At 39.4% G+C, this 25,406-nt stretch overlaps 1 protein-coding gene and 1 non-coding gene across 6 annotated transcripts; both read left to right on the top strand.

Annotated features, from left to right (window-relative positions):
* Positions 1-10: 10 nt before the first annotated feature.
* Positions 11-25,406, top strand: UTP4 (UTP4 small subunit processome component). Of its 5 annotated transcripts, none has more exons than XM_063109569.1 (17): positions 11-111; positions 855-1,015; positions 3,505-3,696; positions 4,633-4,717; positions 6,492-6,581; positions 9,454-9,665; positions 12,805-12,976; positions 13,074-13,165; positions 14,817-14,913; positions 15,757-15,821; positions 16,980-17,102; positions 17,590-17,707; positions 19,344-19,450; positions 20,441-20,536; positions 22,471-22,656; positions 24,076-24,186; positions 25,208-25,406. In XM_063109569.1, exons 2-17 carry the CDS (start codon positions 857-859, stop codon positions 25,322-25,324), a joined length of 2,022 nt encoding a protein of 673 aa, XP_062965639.1. In that variant the 5' UTR covers positions 11-111; positions 855-856; the 3' UTR covers positions 25,325-25,406. The 5 variants fall into 5 exon arrangements, with proteins under 5 accessions (XP_062965639.1, XP_062965638.1, XP_062965642.1 ...); XM_063109568.1 differs by having other exon boundaries at positions 17,551-17,707; XM_063109572.1 differs by lacking the exon at positions 3,505-3,696 and having other exon boundaries at positions 17,551-17,707.
* Positions 13,933-14,039, top strand: LOC134389739 (U6 spliceosomal RNA). Its single transcript, XR_010024717.1, has one exon. It is a non-coding gene; the product is annotated as a U6 spliceosomal RNA (small nuclear RNA).

Here is a 25,406-nt window from a genome sequence, read left to right as displayed (position 1 = left end):
CACTTCCGGCTTCGCGCCAGGAGCACTTCCGGGGCAGAGCATGAGAGCGCGCGCGCACGTGGGGCCGGGGCGGAGAGGGGCCAGAACCGAGAGGCGAGCGCCGGACCACGGGTGAGCTGGGGAAGGGGCGTAGGGAGGGTGCTTGAGAGGGGAGTGTAAGAGGTGCGGCTCGCCGAACGTCGGCGCCCCACGGAGTTCATCGATCCCGTTGACCCGAGTTCAGGTGCGGGCTACTCCATAGACCCTGGGAGAGGGAAGAGGTGGCGAAAACCTCGCGCGCGCTTCAGACGCCTTCTTAGCCGCGCCGGGCCAAGCCGAATGCGCCTGCTCTGCCCGCGGCCTCCAAGCCTTGAAGGTAGACAAGTGAGGGGAGAACCAGACCCGATCCCTGCCTTCGCCCAGTGTGTGTGTTGGCCGGGGACATGGGGTAGGTTAGGTGACAGATGACAGACCAGGCTGTCAGAGAAGTCACGAAGTCCTGTCACTACCTTAGTTTGGGTCTGTGATTTGCAAACTTAGCATGCAATGGAGTTGGGGAGAGGTGTTTGCTAAAATGCAGATTCTTAGCACATCCCCCCTTCCTCCCCGAAGAGATTAGAATTCTGGAGTTGTGGAGTAGGATCCTTTTTGATTTTGTTGCTGAAGCCTCCTTATTGTTCAAACCATCTCGAGCTTCTGGAGGTTGTTTGATAGAGTCCTGTTTGGGGCATGAAAGCATCATTAATTAGATATTTAGAAATGAATTACAGTGAGATATGATTGGAGCCTTTCATCCAGAACAGTTATATTAAGAAACAATACATGTGACATATTGCAGTTAATATTTAACAATAATGACTCTTTCCCCCCACTAGGAATGGGTGAATTTAAGGTCCATCGAGTACGTTTCTTTAATTATGTTCCATCGGGGATTCGCTGTGTGGCTTACAATAACCAGTCAAACAGATTGGCTGTTTCACGAACAGATGGCACTGTGGAAATTTACAACTTGTCAGCAAACTACTTTCAGGAGAAAGTAAGTCATTTGGGAGCCTGGTTTAGTGTTTCTGATGCTAATTTTCTGCTTAAGCTCAATTGTACAAAAACTAGTATATCTTTTATATTCAGAGAGATCAAGTGACTCCCTACCCCTCTGTAGTTGTTTAAGACTACAGAACTTCAGTAGCAAATATGAGATCTCTTGTCTGGACGGATGAGAGAAATTCAGAGTTTTGAGCTATGTGATATTGTTTGGAAAGATCCTACCTAGGAATTTGGCATCTCACTGCTTGTGATTTGGTAACCGAGGTTTGCTTGTTCTTTTGGCCACAACAAGAAGGGAAATTGTTGGGACCATTGTTACACATATTAGTCTCAGCACCATTACAGCCTTGGTGAGGTGGCATTTCCTGCCGAGGGTGTCAGTACCCATTTCATTGTCAACTCTGAAAAAATGAAACATTTTAATATCAGAAACTTTTTGGTGACATGATGGCAGGAAGATGGATTTTTAAGTTCATCTGAGAGAATGTAAACTTACATGCCTATATGAGGGTAATTCATAAAATTCCTGGAAAAACAGAATTGAAAATAATACTTATCTTTCCATGAACTCTTTAAAGTACCGTCTTATTTGGGAGTTAAGGAGATTTTTAATTAGGTAACAAACATGTCCTTTGGGTGTATGCAGAGGGCTGTCAGGCAACACTTTTTTTTCCAAGGGCGCTGATACTGATTTTCTGCAGGTGAATTCAATTCACATTTATTGAGCACTTGATACACACTATCAAGTGTGATATAAATGAATAAATGGGTAAATGAGTGAATTCAGTGCCCAGCAGCCTGGTACCTGGGATTTAGGCACTCTGTAAATGTTTACTGATGAATGAGTGGCAAATACTGGGCATTAAGACAAATGTCAGAGGCCTTAGCTTTACGGGGCTCAAAGACCAGTGGGAGAAAGATAAGTGTACAGATAGTTTCTGACCAGTGTAATAAATTTTATAATAAAGCTAAGCACAGGCATAGAACCTTAGTAGAGGAGAAGTACCTTTCTCTGAGAGGTGGGTTTAGGAAACCTGGAAAGGGGTGACTTACTGAGCTGACCCCTGAAAAACTAATAGGAATTTTAAAGTTGCAGATCATTGCCCACCATAAATGGGTCACTTTCTGTAGTATGAAAAACATGCTGTGGTACATGCTCATTACATCCTATGATTTTTCTCTTTGTCACTTATAACCGTTGTAATTATATAATTTGTACATTTGTTTTAATATTTTTCTTCCTTGCTAAACTTCAAATTGTACGAGAATGAGAACCACGTCAGTAGTGTTGATAACTGTGTTCCTACCATTTAGCAAGTGCCTAGTACAAAGCCACTGCTGAGTTAATATTTGTTGAATAAGTCAATCATTTCTTACCTAGTGTCCCTTATTTTCTTCTTTTTCATCGGTTTTCTTTATTCTTCAAGAATTAGTTAATTCAGTCTAGTCTTCTGCTTTCTCCATATTCCCTTCCCTGTTAGTTAAGATTGCTTAGCTCTTTTAATCATTCTCAGAGCAAGAAAAAAATTACTATATTAGAGTGAAAAGAGTAGAGGCTTGGAGTAAGGTGATCTGCATTCTCTTCATGCCATTGACTTTGGCACTTTGGGCAAGCCACTTAACTTGTAAGTATCTTGGCCTTTTCAAGTTGAAATAGGAAAAATTATGCCTACTTAGTCCCTTTTGTGTCAAGAAGGTATAAGAATAAAATGCCTTAATACATATGAAAATTGAGTGCTAAGAAAGCACTTAGAAATCTGAGATTGTAAAAATAGCTGGAGTGAGCTACATTAATTTTATTTTTAAAACAGCTTTTTTTTTTTTTTTTTTTTTTTTTTGTCTTTTTCATGACCGGCCGCACCACGCTCAGCCAGGGAGCGCACCGGCCATCCCTATATAGGATCCGAACCCACGGCGGGAGCGCCGCCGCGCTCCCAGCGCCGCACTCTCCCGAGTGCGCCACGGGGTCGGCCCTAAAACAGCTTTTTATAGGTAAAATTGATGCAATAAGCTGTATGTATTTAAAGTATACACACCGAAGTTAGAGTGCAGTGTTTATAACACGAGGGGCCAAGAGTTCAGATTCTTGGCTGCCCAAAAAAAAGCACATTGATAACATTCAACATATATGTTCATATATTCAGTACACACACATGCCTGTGAAACCATTACCTAATCAAAATAGTTGCATTAATTTTTAGAAAATTGGATACATCAAATACAATTTGAATACATATTTATTCTGCTGAAAAGGTTTTGTCGAACTAGTCCTAGTAAACAATATAAAACCAACCGCATAAAAATAACTAAAATTTGAACCTGAAAAACATGAAAATATCAATAGGTGTGATCTTCTGGGAGCACAAAACCCCACACTAGTTATTTCTAGGGAAGCAATTTTTACAATGTTGCCTTGTAACCACTCAGTGCTTGATAACTGGTGAATTCACAGTAGGTTGAGAAGTTATGTTGTTTCTGTAGTTTTTTCCAGGTCATGAGTCTCGGGCTACAGAAGCTCTGTGTTGGGCAGAAGGACAGCGACTCTTTAGTGCTGGACTCAATGGAGAGATTATTGAGTATGATTTACAGGCGTTAAACATCAAGTATGCTGTGGATGCCTTTGGAGGACCTATCTGGAGCATGACTGCCAGCCCCAGAGGCTCTCAACTTTTAGTCAGTAATCAACTGTTTGTAATTCAAGTCAAGATTTCTCTTTTGCCCACTCAAACTTGCTTTCCTGCGTTCATAGAAGAATAGAATAAAGTTGTATTATGACATGTTGCAACTCCAACCTGAGCTTGATCCCAGCAATCCCAACTACAAGATTAGAATTAATATTGAGGATTAAAAATTTCTTGTCCCTTTTGCATCCTTTTTGCTGCTAGTTTGGACCTTGTTTATTCATTTATGAAATGAGAATGTTAGTTTGGTTTAGCATTTCCCAAACTGTGTTCTTTGGAATTGAGAGATACAGACTATTTTTTGTTTTGGTATGCTTTGTGTTTTATGATAAATTTCATTTCAGAAATACGGCATAGTAAATCCTTCTGTAGATTAACAATGCACATTAGTATAATAAAAGTTGAGATGTCCTTCAGCAGGTTAACCTGTGCAGCTGTGTTTCAGCACAGTATTTCTCAAAAATTTTTTGAGCATAGATTGAGACTCCCCGCCTACTGTTACCGTTAGAATGGGTGCTTTCAGAGATTTGATTTTCTGTGATGTATCTGATTCTTTTTTGATTTGTACTAATTTGCATAATTTATATCATGCGATGGCTCCATTTAGGTTCTAAGATTAATAGGTCTTTTATTTAGGCCACGGGTCTCTAGCAGAGGTATGCTGTGAAATCCTTCTATTTTATGTCATATGCAGGAATAGGGCCACTGATTAGAACTCTTGATATCAGCCTGTTTTCTGGCTGGGATATGAAGGCTGCCAGGAATACATGAGAATCAGTTTCTTGGTACCAGTATGTTTTTCCTCTTACAAGTATTTTTCTCTTTCAGAGCAAGTGAGTTTTAGGGAGAAAACATTTATATTTGTAAGTAAATTTAGTCCTATAAAATGCTTATCTTGTCTGTTTTCTACGTTTTATTCCCCTAACAGATTGGTTGTGAAGATGGATCTGTGAAACTATTTCAAATCACCCCAGACAAAATCCAGTTTGAAAGAAATTTTGATCGGCAGAAAAGTAAGGGTCATTTTTTGTTGGACAGTGAATAGCCTTAGCAAGAAGTTATGTTTCTGTACCACTGGGGATGGGATATTTTCCCATGGGTCCAGGTAATATTTGATTTGTATGCTAATTTTATCTGAGTACAGGTTATGTGCTAGAAGCCATCTCTAGCCCAGGCTTTACCCATTGTATAGCATAGTTGTAATTGCCTGGTTAAGTAGTACTATAGAAAACCAGAAATCCAAAATAGGAAAGGTAGTGTTTCTGTGGAAGTTGATTTGTTAGTTATCACTTACTTTTGTAAAATTTTTGTTTTGTGTTTTGGAGGGGTTTTTTTTGGCGCCTGGCCAGTATGGGGATCTGAACCCTTGACCTTGGTGTTATAACACTGCACCCTGACCAACTTAGCTAACTGCCAGCCCTACTTATGTGAGGTTTTAACAAGTGTGCGTAAGGTCTTGAAACTAGAATTTTATCATTAGGAACTGTGGTTCTTAACCCTGCTAGTGCATTCAAATTAAATGGGAGGGTTTTCTAAATAATTTCCCATGCTGGGGCTCCAGCTGGCCTGGATTGGAATGACCTCTAGAGCAAGGCTGATAAACTGTTCCTGAAAAGGACCAGGTAGTGAATACTTTAGACCTTGCTGGCTATGCAGTCTCTGCCAGCTCTGTCACTATATAGTGCAGAAGTAGCCATAGATAATATTTAAACTAATGGGCATGACTGTGCTCCAGTAAAACGTTATTTACAAAAATAGGCAATAGGCCTGATTTGGTCTGTAGGCCATAGTTTGCTGACCCTACTTATAGAGAATAATAACTGTCCTGTATATTCCCTTTGTCCATTAGTAATATTTATCCTCTGCTAATCAGATTTTTTTTGTTTGTTTTTACTATCTTTTGGATGTTCTTTAATTACAAAGGTGATATAATGCTTTTTTAAAATTTCATACATTTAGCCAAGTATGAAATAGAAAGTATCTTATTCTAATCTATAAGCAACATTTTAGAACTAATCTTCCGGACTTTTTTATATATCCATATAAACAAATACGCAGAGAATGCTTGTACTTGTTCAGCTTGTTTTTTCACTTGATACGTCACAGAAGTCTTTCTACATCAGTCATGCCAGTCTGTGTGGCATTCCATTTTATGGTGTTGCGTAATTTGACCAAATTCCTATTGATGGATATTAATTTTTTTTTTTTAAGTGACCAGTAAGGGGATCTTAGCCCTTGACTTGGTGTTGTCAGCACCACGCTCTCCCAAGTGAGCTAACCAGCCATCCCTATATAGGGATCCAAACCCATGGCCTTGGTGTTATCAGCACCACACTCTCCCAAGTGAGCCAAGGGCTGGCCTTTTTTTTTTTTTTTTTTTTTTTTTTTACTACTGCAACCAGTGCTACAATGAACATTCTATTTTTAGACACTCATGCAAGTATTTCTCTTTGATCAACTCCCAGTGCAATTACTGGGCCAAAAAATATGCACATTTAAATTTTGTTGGGTTACTACCAGATCAACCTCAAAAGGTGGTATTTAAATTAATTACACTCCCATCAACCATTTATATACTGCTAAAGTAAGTACCAAATACTTTATTGTGGAACCCTGGGCAAAGTTGTTCCTCATCTATTATAAAAGTGTTTCATAGGAATGTTGTAGATGAGAGAGCTAAGACTATAGAACACTAACCTTGTAGATAATTGCAGAAGGAGAGCTCATTTACCCTTTGCTGTATATTTATGTGTATGTCACTTTCTTTTTTGTTGTACAACTCCCAAGGTCGCATCCTGAGTCTCAGCTGGCATCCCTCTGGTACCCACATTGCAGCTGGCTCCATAGACTACATTAGTGTGTTTGATGTCAAATCAGGTGACTGTTTTTCTCAGTTCATTTGGGGTGTGGGTCTTGTTTGTCACCTTCACATTTCTGGGCTTTCAAAAGCTTGAGCCTTTGTCATGCTTTCAGTGACCTTTAGGGCCTAACTTCTCATTAACCTTCTGAAATGTCCACTACAAATTTTATTCCTTTCCTGGATTACTACTGCTACTTTTAGGAGAATCTTGGTTCCTTCAATGGGATACAGTATTTTTCATCATAAGAGTTCACAATAAAATTTATCCTTCAACAGTACTACATTTACTATGAATGATCAGTAGAATTCCTATTTATATATCCCAGTCCTTAGTAAAAATGGGCTTCTGTCATTGAGGAACATAAAATCTTATTAGCAAAATTGTTGAGACATGAGATCAGAAAAGTAGACAGCCATGACTTTTCCGTTCATGGCCTGGAGAATTGGCTAATGGAATCATTCAGTGATGAGGTTAACCTGAACTTGTTAGGTGGGCATGTCTGTATTCCCATAGGAGGTAAAACAGGTCAGACACATCTCTCCTTTTTCTTTTCCCTCAATGCTTCAGTAAGTTTTTTTTAAATTTGTTATCAGTTATACATGAATATAGTTAAGAATCTCTTAAGGCTTGTTACAAAAAAGCAGGAGTACCCTTATATTCCTTTTCTCACTCCTCGAAGGCAGCTACTTGTGCCTCTTAGCTAATTCTTTTGGTATTTACCTCTGTGCTGTGTACAGCATGCTTGTAATGCTACATTCTGACTTGTCAGTTTTAAACCATTATTTACTGACTTCTGAGACTTAGTACTCTTTTTCCACCCTCTGCCACAGGCATCTATACTTTCTGCTGATCCTTCCAGTGTGGTTATATTGTAACTATGCTCAGATTAGTAGTCAATGTTTTCATTATTATGACTATATAAATACTACTCACATAGTGAATTACTTTTCCTTTCCTGTATACTTTCTGTTTGATATTATCTCTATCTCTGTCTCACTGATTCATCCCTGAATTCTTCAGTTGTATACATTAGGTTCTGACACATCTGGTTTTCATTTCACTTTTCGCTTATTGACTAAGTCTTTCCCAGAGCCTTCTGACCTGTTTCCATCCAGCTTAGCCACTCTGGGTCTGCTGCACAACCATGAGAACTCTGGTTTTTCACAGTTGCTCTGGGGATCCCCTTTACTTCTCTGTTGGGTTGGATCCCCTGTTACCATGTCATTCACTTTCTTGGTTTTTTCCTTGGCTTGGTGGATCTTAAGAGGGCATGAGAAAGAATTCTAGGTTGGAAATTATTTTCGCTTAGAATTCTGAAGCCATGGTTCTGCTGTCTTCCAGCTTCTGGTATTGTTAGGAAGACCAATACCATTCTGAACATTGATCCTTTGCATAGGAACTGGATTTTTTGTTTGTTTGGTTTGGTTTTTTTTTCCTGGGAGCTTTTAGGATTTTTTTTAATCCTTACTGTTTTGAAATTTAATAATTATGTTTCTTGGTGTGTGGATCCAAGTATACCGAACACCTGGTAAGGTCTTTTAATCCCAAACCCACGTCCTTCAGGTCTGGAGGAAATTCTCGTAATTGTTTTGTAGATGAAATTCTTTCCATTTTCTCTTTTTGGAATTTTATTATTTGGATATTGGCTCTTCTGATGTTCTTTTCTTCCACTCTTATTTTTCATCTCTTTGACATTTTATTCTGCTTTCTCGGAGAGCTTGTCATTCTGCCACTTCTAGAGTTCTTTTTTGTTTTCTGAAAATTCTTTTTTTATAGCATTCTCTTTTTGTTTCAAACTCTTCTTTTTCTAAGGCTATTAATGATAATATTTGTCAAATGTTCTTTATCCTGCCTATTTCCTCCCTGTTATTCATTCATACATTGTTTCTGTTTGGCGTCTTCCTTTCCCATTAAAGGATTTCCTCACATGTCTGGTGATGGCTCTCATCACTGCAGCAGTGGTGCTTTTTAAGCATGGACTTCACTGAAGAATAATCTGACTGGACTGTTTGTTTGGGGAACTCTGAAGTCAGGATCTCTAGATCTTTTCTCTTGTGCCAGTCATATTCCCTAGAAATGGTTTTTATCCGTCTGCTTTGTGCGTGTAAGCCTATCTACCCACATTGTAAAGGAGAAGAAAACTGGTGTTCTCAACATTCAGTTAAAATTTTTTTATTTAATCAGGTTTTTCGTATAGTAATTCCACCTTCAGTTGTGCCAAATAACCCTATTCAGAGAGTACATCCCCAGTATTCTTTTGAGGTGGGTTTGGGGAGTTGCCTGGGTTCTTCGTTAGGGGATGGTATCTAAGGAGTCGTAACAGCTTCTTAAATTTACTTTCACCTGATCTCTCCTTTGAGCCCACTTTTACCTCCATTTCCAGTCTATCTGAGGCCTCCAATTCCTGAGCCTTTTAAGGATTCAATAGTATAAATCAGGTAGTTTTTGGCTTTTCCCACTGTTGACTTGGGACTTAGTTTCAGGGCTCTGCTAAGTCAGTTACCACTCTATGTATGCTTTCCAATTCCCAGAATTTTGTCACTGTGTCTTCTCTCTCTTTCTTGTGGGGTTTTAGAAAAGAGCAGAGTGAAATGTGTGTGTACAATTGGCCAGCTTTAAGTGAATGTCCCAAATGTCTCTTTCCATTTTACCTCCTGTCCACTCTTTCCCTCTCCCTCCTGCCTCTGTTCCTCCTCCCTTCCCTTTTCCCTTCTTCCCCCACCCTTCTCTTCAGGTAACCATTTTGGAGTTCCAAGACTGGGTTCACCAGAACTACCATTTACTGGCTTTCTGTGTTCAGGCAACTAACTCGTGCCTATCACAGGCAGTTTTTGAAGACTAAAGGAGGAATAAGTACCATCCAAATGTGTGCTTTTCTTATTCTTCAGGGAGCGCTATTCATAAGATGAATGTGGATAGGCGATATATGGGTGTATCTAAGCGGAAGTGTATTGTGTGGGGTGTGGCCTTCTTGTCTGATGGCACCATCATAAGTGTGGACTCGGCTGGGAAAGTGCAGTTCTGGGACTCAGTTACTGGGACGCTTGCGAAGAACCATCTCATCGCAAATGCTGATGTGCTGTCCATTGCTGTAGCCGATGTGAGTATAGACATCCCTGTTTTGAGCAGGTGTTGTACAACCTGGGGGGTGATGAAAGACAGTGGTGTTGGTAACGCACCACAAACAGTTTCCTGATCCTGGTGTTGTACTGGAGGAAGATGAGTTTACGAAAATGCCTCTGAAATCTCATGTCATTTCTGTGGTGTCAAACAGAGAATATTTTATAAAAGATTAGTTAGCAGAGGGTCTTTCTTCAGACACTGTTGACCCCTCGTTAATCCAGTCTGATTGTAGATAGGGCACAAGTAGCCTAGAAAAATCTTGAGAAGCACTCTTTCCCCCTCTCTGTACACCTGCTCTCCTGCCTCCTATCTATTTTCAGACTTTAGAAGATAATTTCATAGTGATTTTGAAAATGTTCGTTTTTTCCTATTTGAATAAGCCGTAAGTAGAGTTGGGTTGAACAAGTGAGCCTCTGTCCTTTTGGTAACATGAATTCTAACTTATAAACCTTTGAGTATTTTTTAGCAGTGAGGCATGGAAAGTGACTGAGATTTGTTGACTAGATCCTTTATTCTTTACCCCTACTTAGTTTGAGTATTATGTGCTGTCCTAAGTGTGGATGTCTACTTTCTAGCAGAGTTCACTCATGCCTGCTTTTCTTGCATGTAAAATGTTCCTATCTCATTTTACAGGCTTTCTATGAGAACGATTTGATGTATGTTAAAGCCCTGTAAAATATTTAGATGTCAGGCCAGCCAGTTAGCTCACTTAGAGTGCGATGCCGATAATGCCAAGGGCAAGGGTTCGGATCCCCTTATGGGTCAGCTGCCCTCCCCCAAAATTTTAGATGTCATATATAAACTATAATAGTGGTATAAGTTGAAATGAGTGAAATTCCTTTTTTAAAATAGAGTTTCAATCCAAAGTGGTTGTAATTATTAGACTTAAGTCTTAATTATTTAGTATCATTTAAAGTGTAGTTACTCAGATATTATGCAGCTGTTTCAAAGAACAAGGGAGATGTATATTTACTACTGTGAACAATTTCCAGAATATATTGTTAAGGGAAAAAAGTAGGACAGTATTGTAGTGTATTTATATAGTACATAATAGTATGTTAAGAAAAGGAAGGACAGATTCATATAAACAGTTTTGCTAGTATATACATAGAATATTGTTGAAAAGATAAAGCTAATGGTGATACCTTCTAGAAAGGGAATTTGGGGACTCAAGGAGACACAGGCTTAATTTGTACTGTATACCATTTTTTTATACTCTTTGATTATTTTTTTTCCTACCACGTGCCTATCTTATTGTATTGCATTGAATCTTAGATACAACTGATTGTGAGAAATACCATTATTTTGTCATCATGGGAGAGAAAAAAGACTGCCAATTAAACTATAGCAATGCTTCTTTTTTGGTGGCGGCTGGTACAAGGATACAAACCCATGACCTTGGTGTTATAAGGCTGTGTGCTCTAACGAGACAATGCTTTTTTTAATGTAAAATTTATATTTTAAGTAGAACTTGTATTTTACTTGCTGAAAGGGCTCCTTGAGACTTAAAAATAAATTTTGTCATATCACTCGTGTGCATATATAAAAAGGAAAATATAAGTGAAATAAATTGATTAAGATATTCCTAGAACTTATTCACATTTAAAGTCAACTCAGTCATCAGGGTCTGTGTTTTCCCACACAGCCATCAGTAGTGTTGGTGATAAAGCTCCACTACAGTCTCCATGGCTTTCTTTTTTTTTTATTGTTTTTCTATTTTTTATTTTTTTATTTTTTTCTCCATGGCTTTCTTTTAGGCTTTTGACAACCATTCTGCAAATTTTAGTGTTTGCTCTTTATCTTCAGATTCACACATGCACAGGCTGACAAACATTTTCAGATATCCCAATTTCAGAGATGTTGAAGCATGGAAAAATGTGTGCCTCAGAATCAATAAAGTATGGTTTATTAATTTTTCAATTATTTTAAAATTGAAAAAGACAATTATACAAATTCTAGGCCTCAAAAATGCTTATCACAGACCCGAGTTGGGTTTGAGTCCCAGTGGTACCACTTAGCTACCATGTTTTCCTTGGGCACCTTCTTTCCAAGCTTCAGTTTCTTCCTCTGAAAAACAAACAAACAAACAAACAAACAAACAAAGATGCTAATAATGCATACCTCATAGAGTTTGGGGCAGTATTAAATGGATAGTGCTTGTAAAGTGCTAAGTACAGTGAGTGTCTGGCAGAGAGTGAGGGCAGTATCGACACTATCGTTTTTACATCTCTTTTGAAACTAATCCTAATTTCAAGGCTTTTCTCCGTTACACTGTCTTGGCAAAATCTCTGATTACTTTTTTAGATTTATTTTTAATGGATTTTCATTGACTGAAGAGGGAATTGTGGCAAATGCCCAGTTCTTGATCGTTGATGTCTTTCACCCTCATCTAGATCATGAGTGCTGATTCTTGCAGGGAGCTGTAGGGAACATTTGCTTTCATTTAGAGGTCAGTCCTGACCACCCTGCCCCCCAACCCAAGCACTTAACTTCGCAGTAAATTAGCTCAGGATTTTCCAAACTTATTTTTCTATATGAATTTAAGAAACACCTTTTTTTAGTTCTGAGTAATCTATCAGTATTTCTATTGGATTATCTAAAACTTATGCATTTCCTTAGTGATAATATGAGGGTACTTCAAAAAGTTCATGGAAAGATTTGCATTTTAGTTCCATTTTTCCATGAACTTTTTGAAGTGCCCTAATACTTCGTTAAATGGTATGGATTTCTTTGTTTAGATCATCTCTTATGTCCTTTAGAAAGATTTAAGTTTTTTCTCAGACAGGTTTAGCACATATTTCTTGTTAAGGTTATTGCTGGGTATTTTATCTCTTGTTGCTATTCAGATGGGGTCTAGTTTCATATAGGAAAGCACCTTAACAGTTGGAGGTACATATTGTTAATTTTGTCAGTAGGGGGCGCATTGTTATCTATGTCTGAGCTTGCTGCTCTGATGGAATTGTTAGCTTCTGGAGGGAAAAGACCCCTGTAACCTCCCTTCTAATTCTGGGCTTAGGATTCCCCCTAAGCTGCCCAAACAAAAAACCTCAGGGAGTAATTTTCCAACTGGACTCTGTTATGCTCACATGTACCTCCCTCGTGATTTAATTTCTCAGCAAGAAGACAGTTTCGTGGTGGGCACAGCCGAGGGGACAGTATTCCATTTTCAGCTAGTCTCTGTGACTTCCAACAGCAATGAGAAGCAGTGGGTCCGGACAAAACCCTTCCAGCATCACACTCACGACGTGCGCACTGTGGCCCATAGCCCAACAGCACTGATATCTGGAGGTGGGTTCTGCTCCTGGAGGCTGCTTCTGTCGTCTGCCCAGCTTGGGTCATTTTCACACAGGACTTCTAATTCAGTGCTTTTCTCCCCTCGCCCCAGGCACTGACACCCACTTAGTCATTCGTCCTCTCATGGAGAGGGTGGAGGTAAAGAATTATGATGCTGCGCTCCGAAAAATCACCTTTCCCCATGTAAGTACCATTCCCCACCCCCTGCCATCCCTTCATCTCCCCATCCCCCTGTCCTTCTTGTCCCACAAGCCTCTGAATAGAGCTCACACTTCCTGGGCAATTGTATAGGACTTTCTGCAGCTACCTTCTTCACTTTCCAAGGCAAGCCTATTGCAAAGACAAGTATGAGGGCAAGAGATTTGCAGGAGCACCCATAGTTCAGTTTCTGGGGAAATCATGCCCTTTTCCAGATAGTTGTGGTTTATGGGAACTTTGCGCGTGCATGCGTGCGTGCGTGCGTGCGTGCGTGCGTGCGTGCGTGTGTGTGTGTGTGTGTGTGTTTAAGGGTGGGCTCTATTATTCTGGGTGAGGGCAGGAAAATCCAGGCTTCTAATGTTTGTTTCTAATGAAAAGGTACAATCTTCCTGAGCTAGTAACCTCTCTCCCCCACACCTGCTTCTACATTTCATTCAACCAATAAACCTTACTGAGTGTATTTCCTCATTATCTTTCATATATGTAAGATATGAAAGTATAACCAGCTTTATTGAGGGATATTTGGCATACAAAAGACTGTACTTAATGTATATAATTCGATGAGGTTGCACATAGTCCTTATTATCTCTTGAATCGAGTCATTTCTCTTTATCCACACTGCCATGTGCTAGCTTGGATCAATGTCTTTTCTCATCTGGTTTCCTCTCCAGTAGCCTCTAAATGATTTCCTTTTATTTACATTTGTGTTGTTCCATCCTATTCTCCATTGATTTGTTTAAAAAGCAACTTTGGTGCTCGCTTCGGCAGCACATATACTAAAATTGGAACGATACAGAGAAGATTAGCATGGCCCCTGCGCAAGGATGACACGCAAATTCGTGAAGCGTTCCATATTTTTAGAAAGGACATTGTTGGGGGGGGGGGGAGGTTTTGGTGATGGGGAGCAATAATCAGCCAAAATGTATATCGACAAAATAAAATTAAAAAAATAAAAATAAAATAAATAAATAAAAAGCAACTTTGTTCATTGCTCCATGCTTCAAAGCCTCTGGCAGTCCCTGTTGCCTTCAGCGTAAAGACCTAGTTCCTTAGCATGGCTCATAGACCCTGTCTTGATCTGGCCCTGGCCCTTCAGCTGCTTCTCTCACCTCTCCTTTCACACACTTGTAGCACCCCCACCTCACCCAGTCTAGTCATTCTGAAAGACTCTTTTTATTCCCTCAAATGCTCTTTTCCCTTTGAGCTCTTTTATATGCCATTGCTTTCCTTAGGTCATCTTGCCCTGCTACCTTTGCCTGACTAGTCTTCACTAGTGAACCTCATCTGGGCTCCTATCTTTACCCTCACAAGGCTAGGTTAGATGTCCTTTCTACTTTTTTTCATTATATACCGTGCTTAACCATGTTAAAATTCTTGGCACACTCTAGTGTAGTTGCCTGTTTAATTCTGTGTTATCCCCTTAGACTAGAAGCTTCTCAAGAACAGTAGCTATGTTTTATTCATCATTGTGTTCTAGATCTTAGGACAGTGCCTGGCATATCGTAGTGCTTAGGAAATATTTATCAAGTAAATGAATTTTAATAGTAAAAACCATGCGGAGATGTTGCTGATGTATCTAGTACTGAGGCAATAGATGACACTGGCTCATATATAACTTTTCAATTCTTGGATACAGCGACGTCTTGTTTCCTGTTCTAAAAAGAGGCAGCTTCTCCTCTTCCAGTTTGCTCATCACTTAGAACTTTGGCGACTAGGATCCACAGTTGCAACAGGTAATATGGAAGAAAGATTTTTCCAATAAGAAAACTGAAGAGAGAAGCCAAAAATCAGAATTGCTGTTGAAATTCTACTATAGAAAAATTGAAGTAGATTTTTCTGCATCCGTTGGAACTTACGGTTTTCCCACCCACTAGATAAAGCAAACAAGTTATTTAGAGTGTCAGAATCTTTAGCAGGATACTAGATGATCTCTTAAAAGTTTAAGATTCTGTATGGCGCATTGCAGGGTGTAGTTGAGGTGAGGATTGTAGAATCATAGTTTGCCCTAGCTTGACCGAATAGGCTGTTGACAAGTGACAGGACTTAATGATGGGTAGTGATGGTCCTACAAGAAGAAGGTCATGTGGATCTTATTGGAGTGACAGCCTAGTGGACTTTTGTGTGAAACTGTTAAGGAAATGTTTGGATCCTCTTGTTTGTGCTGGATTCAAATCGAGGCCACGCAAACTCCACTTCCATCCACCTGCATGCCTGAGAGTGAGGTAGAGCATCAGAGAATTAGTGGTGTGTCATAGGGTAGAAGCTAACGAAGTACTCACTGCTTTCACAAAAATTTCCCACTGGTAGAGATTCCGTTCTAGGGCCAGCCCGTGGCTCACTCGGGCGAGTGTGGTGCTGATAACACTGAGGCCACGGGTTTGGATCCCTATATAGGGATGGCCGGTTAGCTCACTTGGGAGAGCATGGTGCTGACAACACCAAGTCAAGGGTTAAGATCCCCTTACCGGTCATCTTTTTTAAAAAAAGAGAGATTCCATTCTACCAGGGAGTGACTTTAGAAGTAAAATGTACAAATCTTTCTGTGATAAGAAACTCAGGGAATTTTCTTGTTTCAGGTAAAAACGGGGATACACTTCCACTCTCTAAAAATGCAGATCACTTACTGCACCTCAAGACAAAGGTAAGGAAGTTTAACTATGTTTGGGTTCTATAATCCAGAACATTTTTTCCATTATGCATTTTGAGGGTTACTTAGTTCACATCTTAAACTGTATAAATTCTAAAACCTTTTGAGTGAAGGACTGTGTCATCAGAACTGGGTTTCCTGTGATTATAAGTTGGGCATTCAGAATTTATTATTTGAATACATACAGGAAGTTGGTTTTTCTTCTTTTGATATTATTATGAAAATAACATGCATATTTTACAAAAATCTCCAATGGTACAAAGGGGTATACAATGAAAAGAGCCATCCCCTCAACCCATACCCCACCCCCACCCCTGCCCCTCTCCAGAGATAATCGCTGTCAACAGTTTCTTTCATGTTCTTCCAGAAAACTGTTCATATATTTGTGTGTGTGTATATGTCCTTTTTACATTAAGGGGAATATACTGTACAAACTGCTTTTATCTTCCTTTTAAAAAATATTTTAATTACACAAAATTTGTGAATACATTTTCACTGTAAAGAATTCAGACAATATTGTGTTTATATCGTTGACCACCTCTATAATTCTAGTCTTGTCTTTTGAAATTGTTAATTGATTAGCTTTATAGCCTGCCTTTCAGATCTTTTTCTGTGTGTATGTGTGAGAGAGAGTGTGTGTATTGTACACATACACATATTAAGAAATCATCATTTTTGTTTTGTGAGGTTTTTTAATTATGTAAATATTACATTGAAGTTTTTTCCTCCTTTATTCTCCAAATGGTTTTCATTTACTATTTCTTAGAGGTTTTTAAAGCAGGCCGTTATAGGCAAAACAGAAAATCAGTACTCCAAATCACCTATCCTCCAAAGCTTTCCTGCATTAAATACCTCCCTGCTGAGGTTTCTAAAGTTGGGGTTTAGTATGAGGCTATCTATAAAGCACTTAAAGGGCCGAGATAAGTGCACAGTATCTATCCCTCTGTTCTTGGATTAGGAAATCAAAGCCACACCATTTAGATGCTCTGCCTCTGAAATAATCATAGTGACCCATAGCATATGAGTGTCAGGAGTCTGTGTGGGTATTTGTGGATATGTCCAAAGTGGCAAGGGCTTGAAGAATTATGTCACAGTGAACCTTGTCACATGAAATTTTACTTGAACATTCATCTTGATTCCTAATATTGGCAGGGTCCTGAGAACATTATTTGCAGCTGTATCTCCCCATGTGGAAGTTGGATAGCCTATTCTACAGCTTCTCGGTTTTTTCTCTATCGGTTGAATTATGAACATGACAACATAAGCCTCAAAAGGGTAAGCTATAGCCCAATGCCTGATCGCACAAGAAGAAACTTCCTAAATGTGTAATTTTGTGTAAAGTGGAAATGAACTGAATATGAATCCTCACTCAGTGAAAAGCTATTTGGAGACAGCTGTTACAAAATAGTCTTTTATTTCCATTTTGAATTGATCATGCTTTTGGAGAGGTAGTTTGAATCCCAATAAAGTTTAGGCTTTTCTGCTTAGTGGTGTCATATGTAACTTAGTTGTTTCCATTGATGGGGAATTTAGTATTTACTGAAGCGATGAAAGGGGGTTGTATACGTTACGGTGGGCATCCCAGTGTTCCAGGCCCTTGGTCAATTGGCTTACTTAGAGTTAGGAAGCATTAATGTAATTTATCACAGCCTGGCTGTGATTATTTTTGGTGGGCTGTAGGTCTCTCTCCTCTCACTGGCTTTTACTGTTGGTTCATCCAAAGGTTTCCAAAATGCCAGCATTCCTTCGCTCTGCTCTTCAGGTTTTGTTTTCTGAAGATTCAACAAAGCTTTTTGTGGCATCAAATGAAGGGTCTCTACATATCATTCAGCTTTTGGAAGGAAGCTTCAAGCACCTGCATGCTTTCCAGTGTCTGTCAGGTGGGAATTTGGTAACTGGCCACAGTGGGTGGTGTGGGAGGGGGAGAGAGTTGTCGATGTCTGAGATGTAACTTTTTTCTTTTAAACCTCAACGTCAGGGGTTCCCTCATGCTCTTTCCACCATGCAAATACACTCACTCATATGTTTGCAATTTAAAGTAGGAGGAGATATCTGGCAGATGAAGACGCTTGGGGAGATCTGAAATGTTCCTCACACCTACTCTTTTCTCACTGGGTTTTTGATTCCTTATTTGGGGCTAGAGAAGTTTCATCATCCTTCTTAGAGTTTTGTTAGCAGAGCAAGAAGAAAGTTAAAATCATCTGTAATTCTGGCACCCAGAAATAATTACCATTAATATTTTGGTATTTTCCAAAATGTGTTTGTATGTGGGTATTTTTGGGGCATGTTATCTTTTTTTTGTTGTTTGTTATATAAAGATGAAAATATCATTATACATACAGTCTTATTACTTGTGTTCATTTAATGTTCATGGCCATTTTTCCACGTTCCTTGAGAACATGAGTATGCATCAATGAACGTGACTGTGTGTAGGTAACTATTGCTGAGTTAACTTTGTGGACTTAGACTCAGTATCCAGCTTACACTGGTAGTTCTTTGGATACTTCCCATGGGCCTTTTTTTTCTCCCTTGCTCTGGATTTTAGCGGCTTCACTGTCATTTAGACGCTGTCAGCCTGGAAAGTCAACTTTTTTAACCTCAACCCTCTCTGTTCATAAGCTGCTCCAGAAGCTTATAGGAGAAGAAAACCACAAAGTAGGGGCCAGATTCATTAAACTGACAGTATTTGTTAAGTACCTGCATATGTTTTTATTACAAAACTTAGAATGTTTATCTTGCATTTAACACCCCTTAAAATTCAGCTCTGCATTATTTGTATCTTTATTTCTTCTTCCTCTCTCATCTTCCTTCCCCTTGTAGTGAGGCTGGTTTCTTCACAGCCCTCAAAACTGTACAGTCCAGTCCTTGTCACTTAGCTCACTCTGTTCTCCATCGTTTTCTGCCCATCCCCAGGCATCCTTCAGCAGCTGGTTTATGTCTTGTTATAAAACTTTTTCATCAACAGCGGGGTGTTATATGCAGCACACATTTTGACCCATAGCATTGCTGTCTGATTTTTATCCCATGGGAAGCATCATGTTGCCAAATTGGTTTAAAGTCCTAAGATGATGGAGATAGCTCATATGTGCCCATCTTCCCTTTGTGCTAATATACAGCAGGCACCCAATAAATTAAAGATATGCTTCAAGTCTGTTGAACTCACTTTGTGTCTATAACTTTGATTAAAAGCCATTTGGTGGGAAAGGAGTTTGAAACAATTAGTTTAAAGTGTAGATTTTAGTGGTAGAGGCTACCCTGATTCTCCATTACCATAGTAGGCAGTGTCTTATTCAGACCTGAGCAAGTGAGACTGTCAGTTTTTTCTCTGGCTCCTCTTTACATGAGGGATGGCTGACTAAATGAAAAAAGTAGACTGGTTAACATCTACAACTAGTTTGCCAAACTATCAACAGTATCCTGTGAGGGTCTCATTGGCTTTTGCCATCATCTTCAGGGCAGGGCTGGCTGTGGACACTGTATGGATTTGGAGACCTAACTGTTCTTCTGCCCTCCCAGGGACAGTGGAGGCCATGTGTCTTTTGGCAGTCAGTCCAGATGGGAATTGGCTAGCTGCATCAGGTACCAGTGCTGGAGTCCATGTCTACAATGTAAAACTTCTAAAGGTGAGCATAGGATTTCGTAGCAGCCCTCCAGTTAGAAGATTCAAGGCAGATTGGTAAAACCTGGAAATTTACTGAACTTTAATCAAGAATTTCTTCTGTTTTGGAATCCTGTTTTCCTGTTTTTGGAACCCAAAAGCTGTACTCTGTGACATTCATGCACAGAAATTTGAAATTGAAGATTTGCGGATGATGAAGCCACATCCAGGTTATTTCTGTATTTGGGGGAGGAAAATTCTGATAAGCATAGATAAATAGTTCAGATAGTAACAATTTTCCCTCCGTGGTTTGTCTTATAATCTCAAAGTATTTTTAAATTAAACAGAAGAGAAATTTGAAGAAGAAATAGTGGAAAAACATTTTTCACTAATCAGTAATGATACTGTCATTCATACATTGTCACTAATGATTCCTTATAAGTCCTCATCTTCATCATAAAAATCAGATTAAACTACCTGCAACTGGCAGTAAGCATTAATAGATTATAGAACAATACCAGACTTCAGCATTTAATGGTTTTGCCTGTTACTGCATAACTTATTATTACATTGTGGCAAGAGCATGGACTGAGCAGTTTTCTTGGAGCCTTGCCTCGGATTTTTAAAAAGTGTTCGTGTATAGTGTGCACATGCCTTGCAATTGTACATAAATATCCATGCCAGAGTATTAATTTCTTTTAAACCCAGTGTAGAGCTATAGGTTCCCTGTTCAATGACATATTTGTGAGTAATTTATACAGATATAAAGATAGGGAAAGCTTTATTTTCAGTTGTCTGCAAATGCTGTAAGCAGTTAAAGGTGCATGGTGCATTGTTTTTTTAAAATGATATTAAAGTTTATCATTTGAGGAAATGCCTGAAGTCTATGGGAACTTCCATAGACCTTCTTGAGTTCCAAGGAACACTATTTAAAATCAACTGACCTAGGCCATTAGTCTTTCTTGAGGGAAGGTATCATATAGAGTTGTGTCTTGTGTCTGTTATTTGTTCCCAGCTTCACTGCACAGTACCTGCTTATAATTTCCCGGTGACTGCTCTAGCCATCGCCCCCAATACCAACAACCTTGTCATCGCTCATTCTGACCAGCAGGTAGGAAAGATTCCAGTGCTTTCTAATTCCTTCCTACTGGACACTAACCTGGAAGCTGAGATGATGGACAGTTTTGGAGGAGCTGTTTTTAAAGGTGCTGGAAAGTGTAAAGGTAGTTTTCTCCTGTGTGAAGTGAAGCTTCCATGCATAGCCCAGACTCATCGTAGACCAGCAATATCCATTGGCTTGATGGAGCACAGTTTAAATGGTGAAGCACTGAGATTCTTGAGTAAAGAAGCACAAGAGGGTGGAGGAATTTTGAAGTAGCCATTTTACTGATTGTTTTAGAGATGACATGGGCTCAAGGATGGAAGAAGATTAGAAGTTGAAAGTGCCTAAAAGATTGTATAATTCACCTTTATCTTTGCAGATGAGGAAATGAGGTACCTAATCTCAGCCAAAATTCTACCTTAGTTTACTGTATTTTTCCATATCAGATTGTAAGGAGAAGAGTATAATTCTAAGAAGATTTTTAAAATACCCAGGCTGCAGAACACATTATGAAATTATCAGTACTTATACGAGGGTACTTCAGAAAGTTCATGGAAAGAGTCATATAATCTTTTAATTCTGTTTTTTCTATGAACTTTTTGAAGTACCCTGCTATACCCTATCTGTGAAATGGGAATGATAATGTCTACCTCACTGAGCCGTTGAAAAGATTCAGTGTGATCTGGGAAGCACAGTTAAGTAGATGGCGAGACAAATGATTCTAGTCTGATAAGCAATTTTTATGTTCACACATGCACACACATATACACTATCCGAAAAATGAAATCTCTTATTTCAGTTTCATAGATTTGAGTACTTTACCAAAGACTGAAAGATTAGTGAAGTCACATCCTTGCCTTTGTCAAACATAATAGTAATGTTCACCTGACACCTTTTACTAGCAGTTGGTCTCTTAAGAGCTTCTGTCATTAAAACTGGTGGGAAATTTTTTGTGCCTGTTAGATTAGCAAAGATCAAAGAGTTGATAATACACAGTGTTTTGGGGTTATAGGGAAACAGCACCCTTATACATTGTAAATTGTTATAAATTATTGCAAATTATTATGCCTTTGAAAGACATTTTGGCAATATCTTTAAAAAGTTAAAACCTGTATAGTCTTTGATCCTAAGAGTACTTCCTATGTATGTGCTCTCAGTTGCGCAAAAGGGCATTTATACAGAAATATTTCATGGCAGCCTTGTTTGTAATAGCCAAATATTTGAAAGAACTTGATGTCTGTTAAGCAGACTAAATGAGTAAATCATGATACATCCATAAAGTGAGTGCATTATTATGTGTTCTTCAAAAGGGGCATGATCTATCTATCTATCTATCTATCTATCTATCTATCTATCTATCTATCTATCTATCTATCTGTCTGTCTGTCTGTCTGTCTATTAATATGGGTCAGTCTGTGTGATATAATGCTGACCATGCATAGTATAATGCTAAGTGAAAAAAGGAAGAGGCAGAACAGTATGTAATGTGTGCATAAGATATCTCTGAAAAGAGGTAAACAAGAAATTGAAGGCTGTTCTTATGGGGAAGAAGGACTTAAGATTGCAGGGTGACTTTTCTCTTAATGTTCTATAACTTTCCTTTAAAATTTTTTTATTTTTTAATTTTTTAATTTTTTTAATTTTTTTTTGGTCTTTTTGTGACCGGCCACACCGCGCTCAGCCAGTGAGCGCACCAGCCATCCTTATATAGGATCCGAACCCTCGGCGGGAGCACTGCCACACTCCCAGCGCCGCACTCTCCCGAGTGCGCCACGGGGTCGGCCCAAAATTTTTTTATTTTTTAAAAAAGTGGTGGGAAATCATAAAGCTAAATATGATACAGTCAAAGTTTGAAAAGACATTTTGTGGTTAGGAATGACGGATACGCTTCTGGTCCTTCTGGGTACTAGCCTGCATTTCCTCTATACCATATCCTTCCTCAGGTGTTTGAGTACAGCATCCCAGACAAACAGTATACAGAGTGGAGCCGGACTGTCCAGAAGCAGGGATTTCACCAACTTTGGCTCCAAAGGGATACTCCCATCACACACATCAGTTTTCATCCCAAGAGACCAATGCACATTCTTCTTCATGATGCCTACATGTTCTGCATCATTGACAAGTCGTTGGTGAGTTCTTCACTACCTTACTGAGTCTACTTTACTTAGAAATCTTCAAGTTCTAAAAGCAACAAGTACAATGAGATAGAGGAAGGAGAATGAGAGTAAAAATTTCTAGTATATTCTTTGGGGAAGAGGAGCTTTTGTTTTATAGATTTCCTCTTTTGCACTGCCATGCTCAGGAGGCTTTCAGGGAAGGGGCTGGCCTTTGTATATTGGGTTTTGCTGATTTGACTATTTCTGGACTTCGCCAGTGAGCACATAGACTTGAGTAGTATGGTCAGTATTCAGAAGGTGGCCCTTATCAGGGAATATCATTGTTTTGGCTAACTCACTCCCAACTTTGAACCCTGGGGTGACTGAATAACGTGGTTTCGTTAAAGGAGATACAGGCTGAGGTTTTGACCACTGTGCCCCTATCTGCAGGCTTGAGGAGTTGGTCTTAATGTCTTGAAAAAAGTCCAGCTAGGAAAATTCCATTCTTCATGGCTGTGATTTAGATGGGATGTGAGCATTTTCTTCAGTTTCAGATTCCAGGCTCTTTGCCAGCTACTGTTTTCACCCCAAATTGACATGTCTTCTCTGGGCAGGCACTTTCTTTCCTAGGAGCATTGTGAGCTGCAGCTACACCTGTACTGCACTTTGGGCTTTGATTACCACCAACACATGGTATTTGGTTATATCTGTGAAGGTGGGAGTCGAAGGAATGTGAGGAAGGCAACAGATGGCTGTAAAGGAGGTGTGCATTGGGGATGTGTCACTGGAACTCATCTGTGGGCCCCGCATTCTCCAGGTGTGGGAAGCAGAGCTGGCTGACAAGTGCTTTCTGTGAGATGAGTGATACAGGAAGGGCCCCTCCCACTCGCTTGCCTCTCCCTAACTCAGCCCAGATCATTTTTTTCCCAGGCATTGGTGATAACTCTATTACTTCCTCGTACTGAGCAGAGCTATTTCCCAAGGAAGTCAGAGATGAAATATCATTTGTTCGACCAGAGACCATCTCTCAAGGTGTCAGTGACATCAGCAGGGGTGGTTTATATTGAGAACTTCAGTCACTTGGCCAGTCTCTGATCTGGTTGGGGGAGAGTCTAGAAAGCACAGACTACGTGTGGGTGGAGCTCCTACACATCCTAGTTTGTTCCTTTCTGACAAAGTGTTATTGATGACACTGGCCAGAAGTCTCAGCTGGGCCCTTTGATCGGCTGGCATGGAGTACCAAGCTTTCTCTTGCCTCATGCTTCTGTCCTCTCTGGTGTGTCTGGTAGAGTAGCGACAGCTCTTTTCCTAAAGTAAAGAAAGTCAGGGAGGTAGTGAATATGTAATATGATGGTTGGAAGATAGTGTTGGCATGAAAAACCACTACAGTTTTTTGATCTGTACAAGCCCAATAAAAGTAATGCTTTAAACAGTATATCTTTGTCTTTCTAGCCTCTTCCAAATGACAAAACCTTACTATACAATCCACTTCCTCCCAAGAATGAATCAGATGTTGTCCAGAGGCGTACAGCCCATGCCTTTAAAATTTCTAAGATATACAAGGTAAAACAGCTTGTGTTGTATTCTGGATGGTTGGTTTCTTGTGCTATTGCTAACGTGTAACAGGCTGCACAATAGTAAGTTAAGAGTACCTTCATTTTACATGCAGAAAGCCTGGTTTGGGGGTGACAAGTGACCTTTCTGAGGTTGTCTGTCCCTTGTGTCTGTATTTCATTGTTCTTATCTTAGTAGGTTAGAGACAAGAGCTTCAGACTTAACCAAATTGAAATGCATAGATAGTGTGAAATGATGTGGTGCTCAGGCAAGGTCTTTATTAGGGTTAAAGCTAGCTTTTAAATTTCACTTCCATCTAGTTGGAAAATGTTCCACAAGATAAATTTCAAGCAAACAAAAGTCATTGAAATTATTATGACTTTTTCCTTAGTGGCCTAGACTTTTCACTATATATAAAACAAATACCCATTGAGCATATGATACTACAGCTATTTGGGCCAACTTGAGTGAAATTTCGTAGTCATACTTCTCAGATTGGAGTTCCTTCAGTGTGTTGGAACATTTTCTCAGAGATCCACAAGAAGTTTTTTTTAAGGGGCAGAAGGTCTGTAAATTATTCAAGTATGTTTGGCTTCTTGGTGCATTTGTAACTTGCCAGTTGTTGGGAATTTAGGCCTTAAAGCCTTGGTTAATATTGATCCCTAGGGCTGGCTGGTTAGCTCAGTTGGTTAGAGCACAGTGTTGTAACACCAAGGTCAAGGGTTTGGATCCTGATACCAGCCAGCCACAAAAAAGAAAAATAGAAATATATATGTAGATTCCTAAGAAATAGGAGAATCATAGATTTCCTATCCAGAGAAACATGAAAAATTCTGCTGAAATCTTTTATGAGTGAACTCAATTAAAAGCTCCCAACCTTTCCAGCCATTTTGAATCCTAAGGCAGAAGGATTGTCCAAGATTGAGATCACCTGAGCCTTGAACTAGGCTAAACCTCTAGCATTAGTTAGTATATTCAGGACTAGTCCTGGAACCTAACTCCTGGTGGAATCATTATCATTTCTCTGCAGCCTCTACTATTCATGGATCTTTTGGATGAAAAAACACTCGTGGCAGTAGAACGGCCTCTGGATGACATCATCGCTCAGCTCCCACCGCCCATTAAAAAGAAGAAATTTGGAACCTGAAACAGGGCACTGTGTCCTTCCTTGAACTGTCTACCTTGTTTCTTTTCACAAATCATGATAATAAAACAAAATTATTCTTTAA

The sequence above is a fragment of the Cynocephalus volans genome, chromosome 10 (genome assembly GCF_027409185.1).
Source record: "Cynocephalus volans isolate mCynVol1 chromosome 10, mCynVol1.pri, whole genome shotgun sequence".
NCBI classification, from domain to species: domain Eukaryota; kingdom Metazoa; phylum Chordata; class Mammalia; order Dermoptera; family Cynocephalidae; genus Cynocephalus; species Cynocephalus volans.
This window is presented reverse-complemented; position numbering and strand designations above follow the sequence as displayed.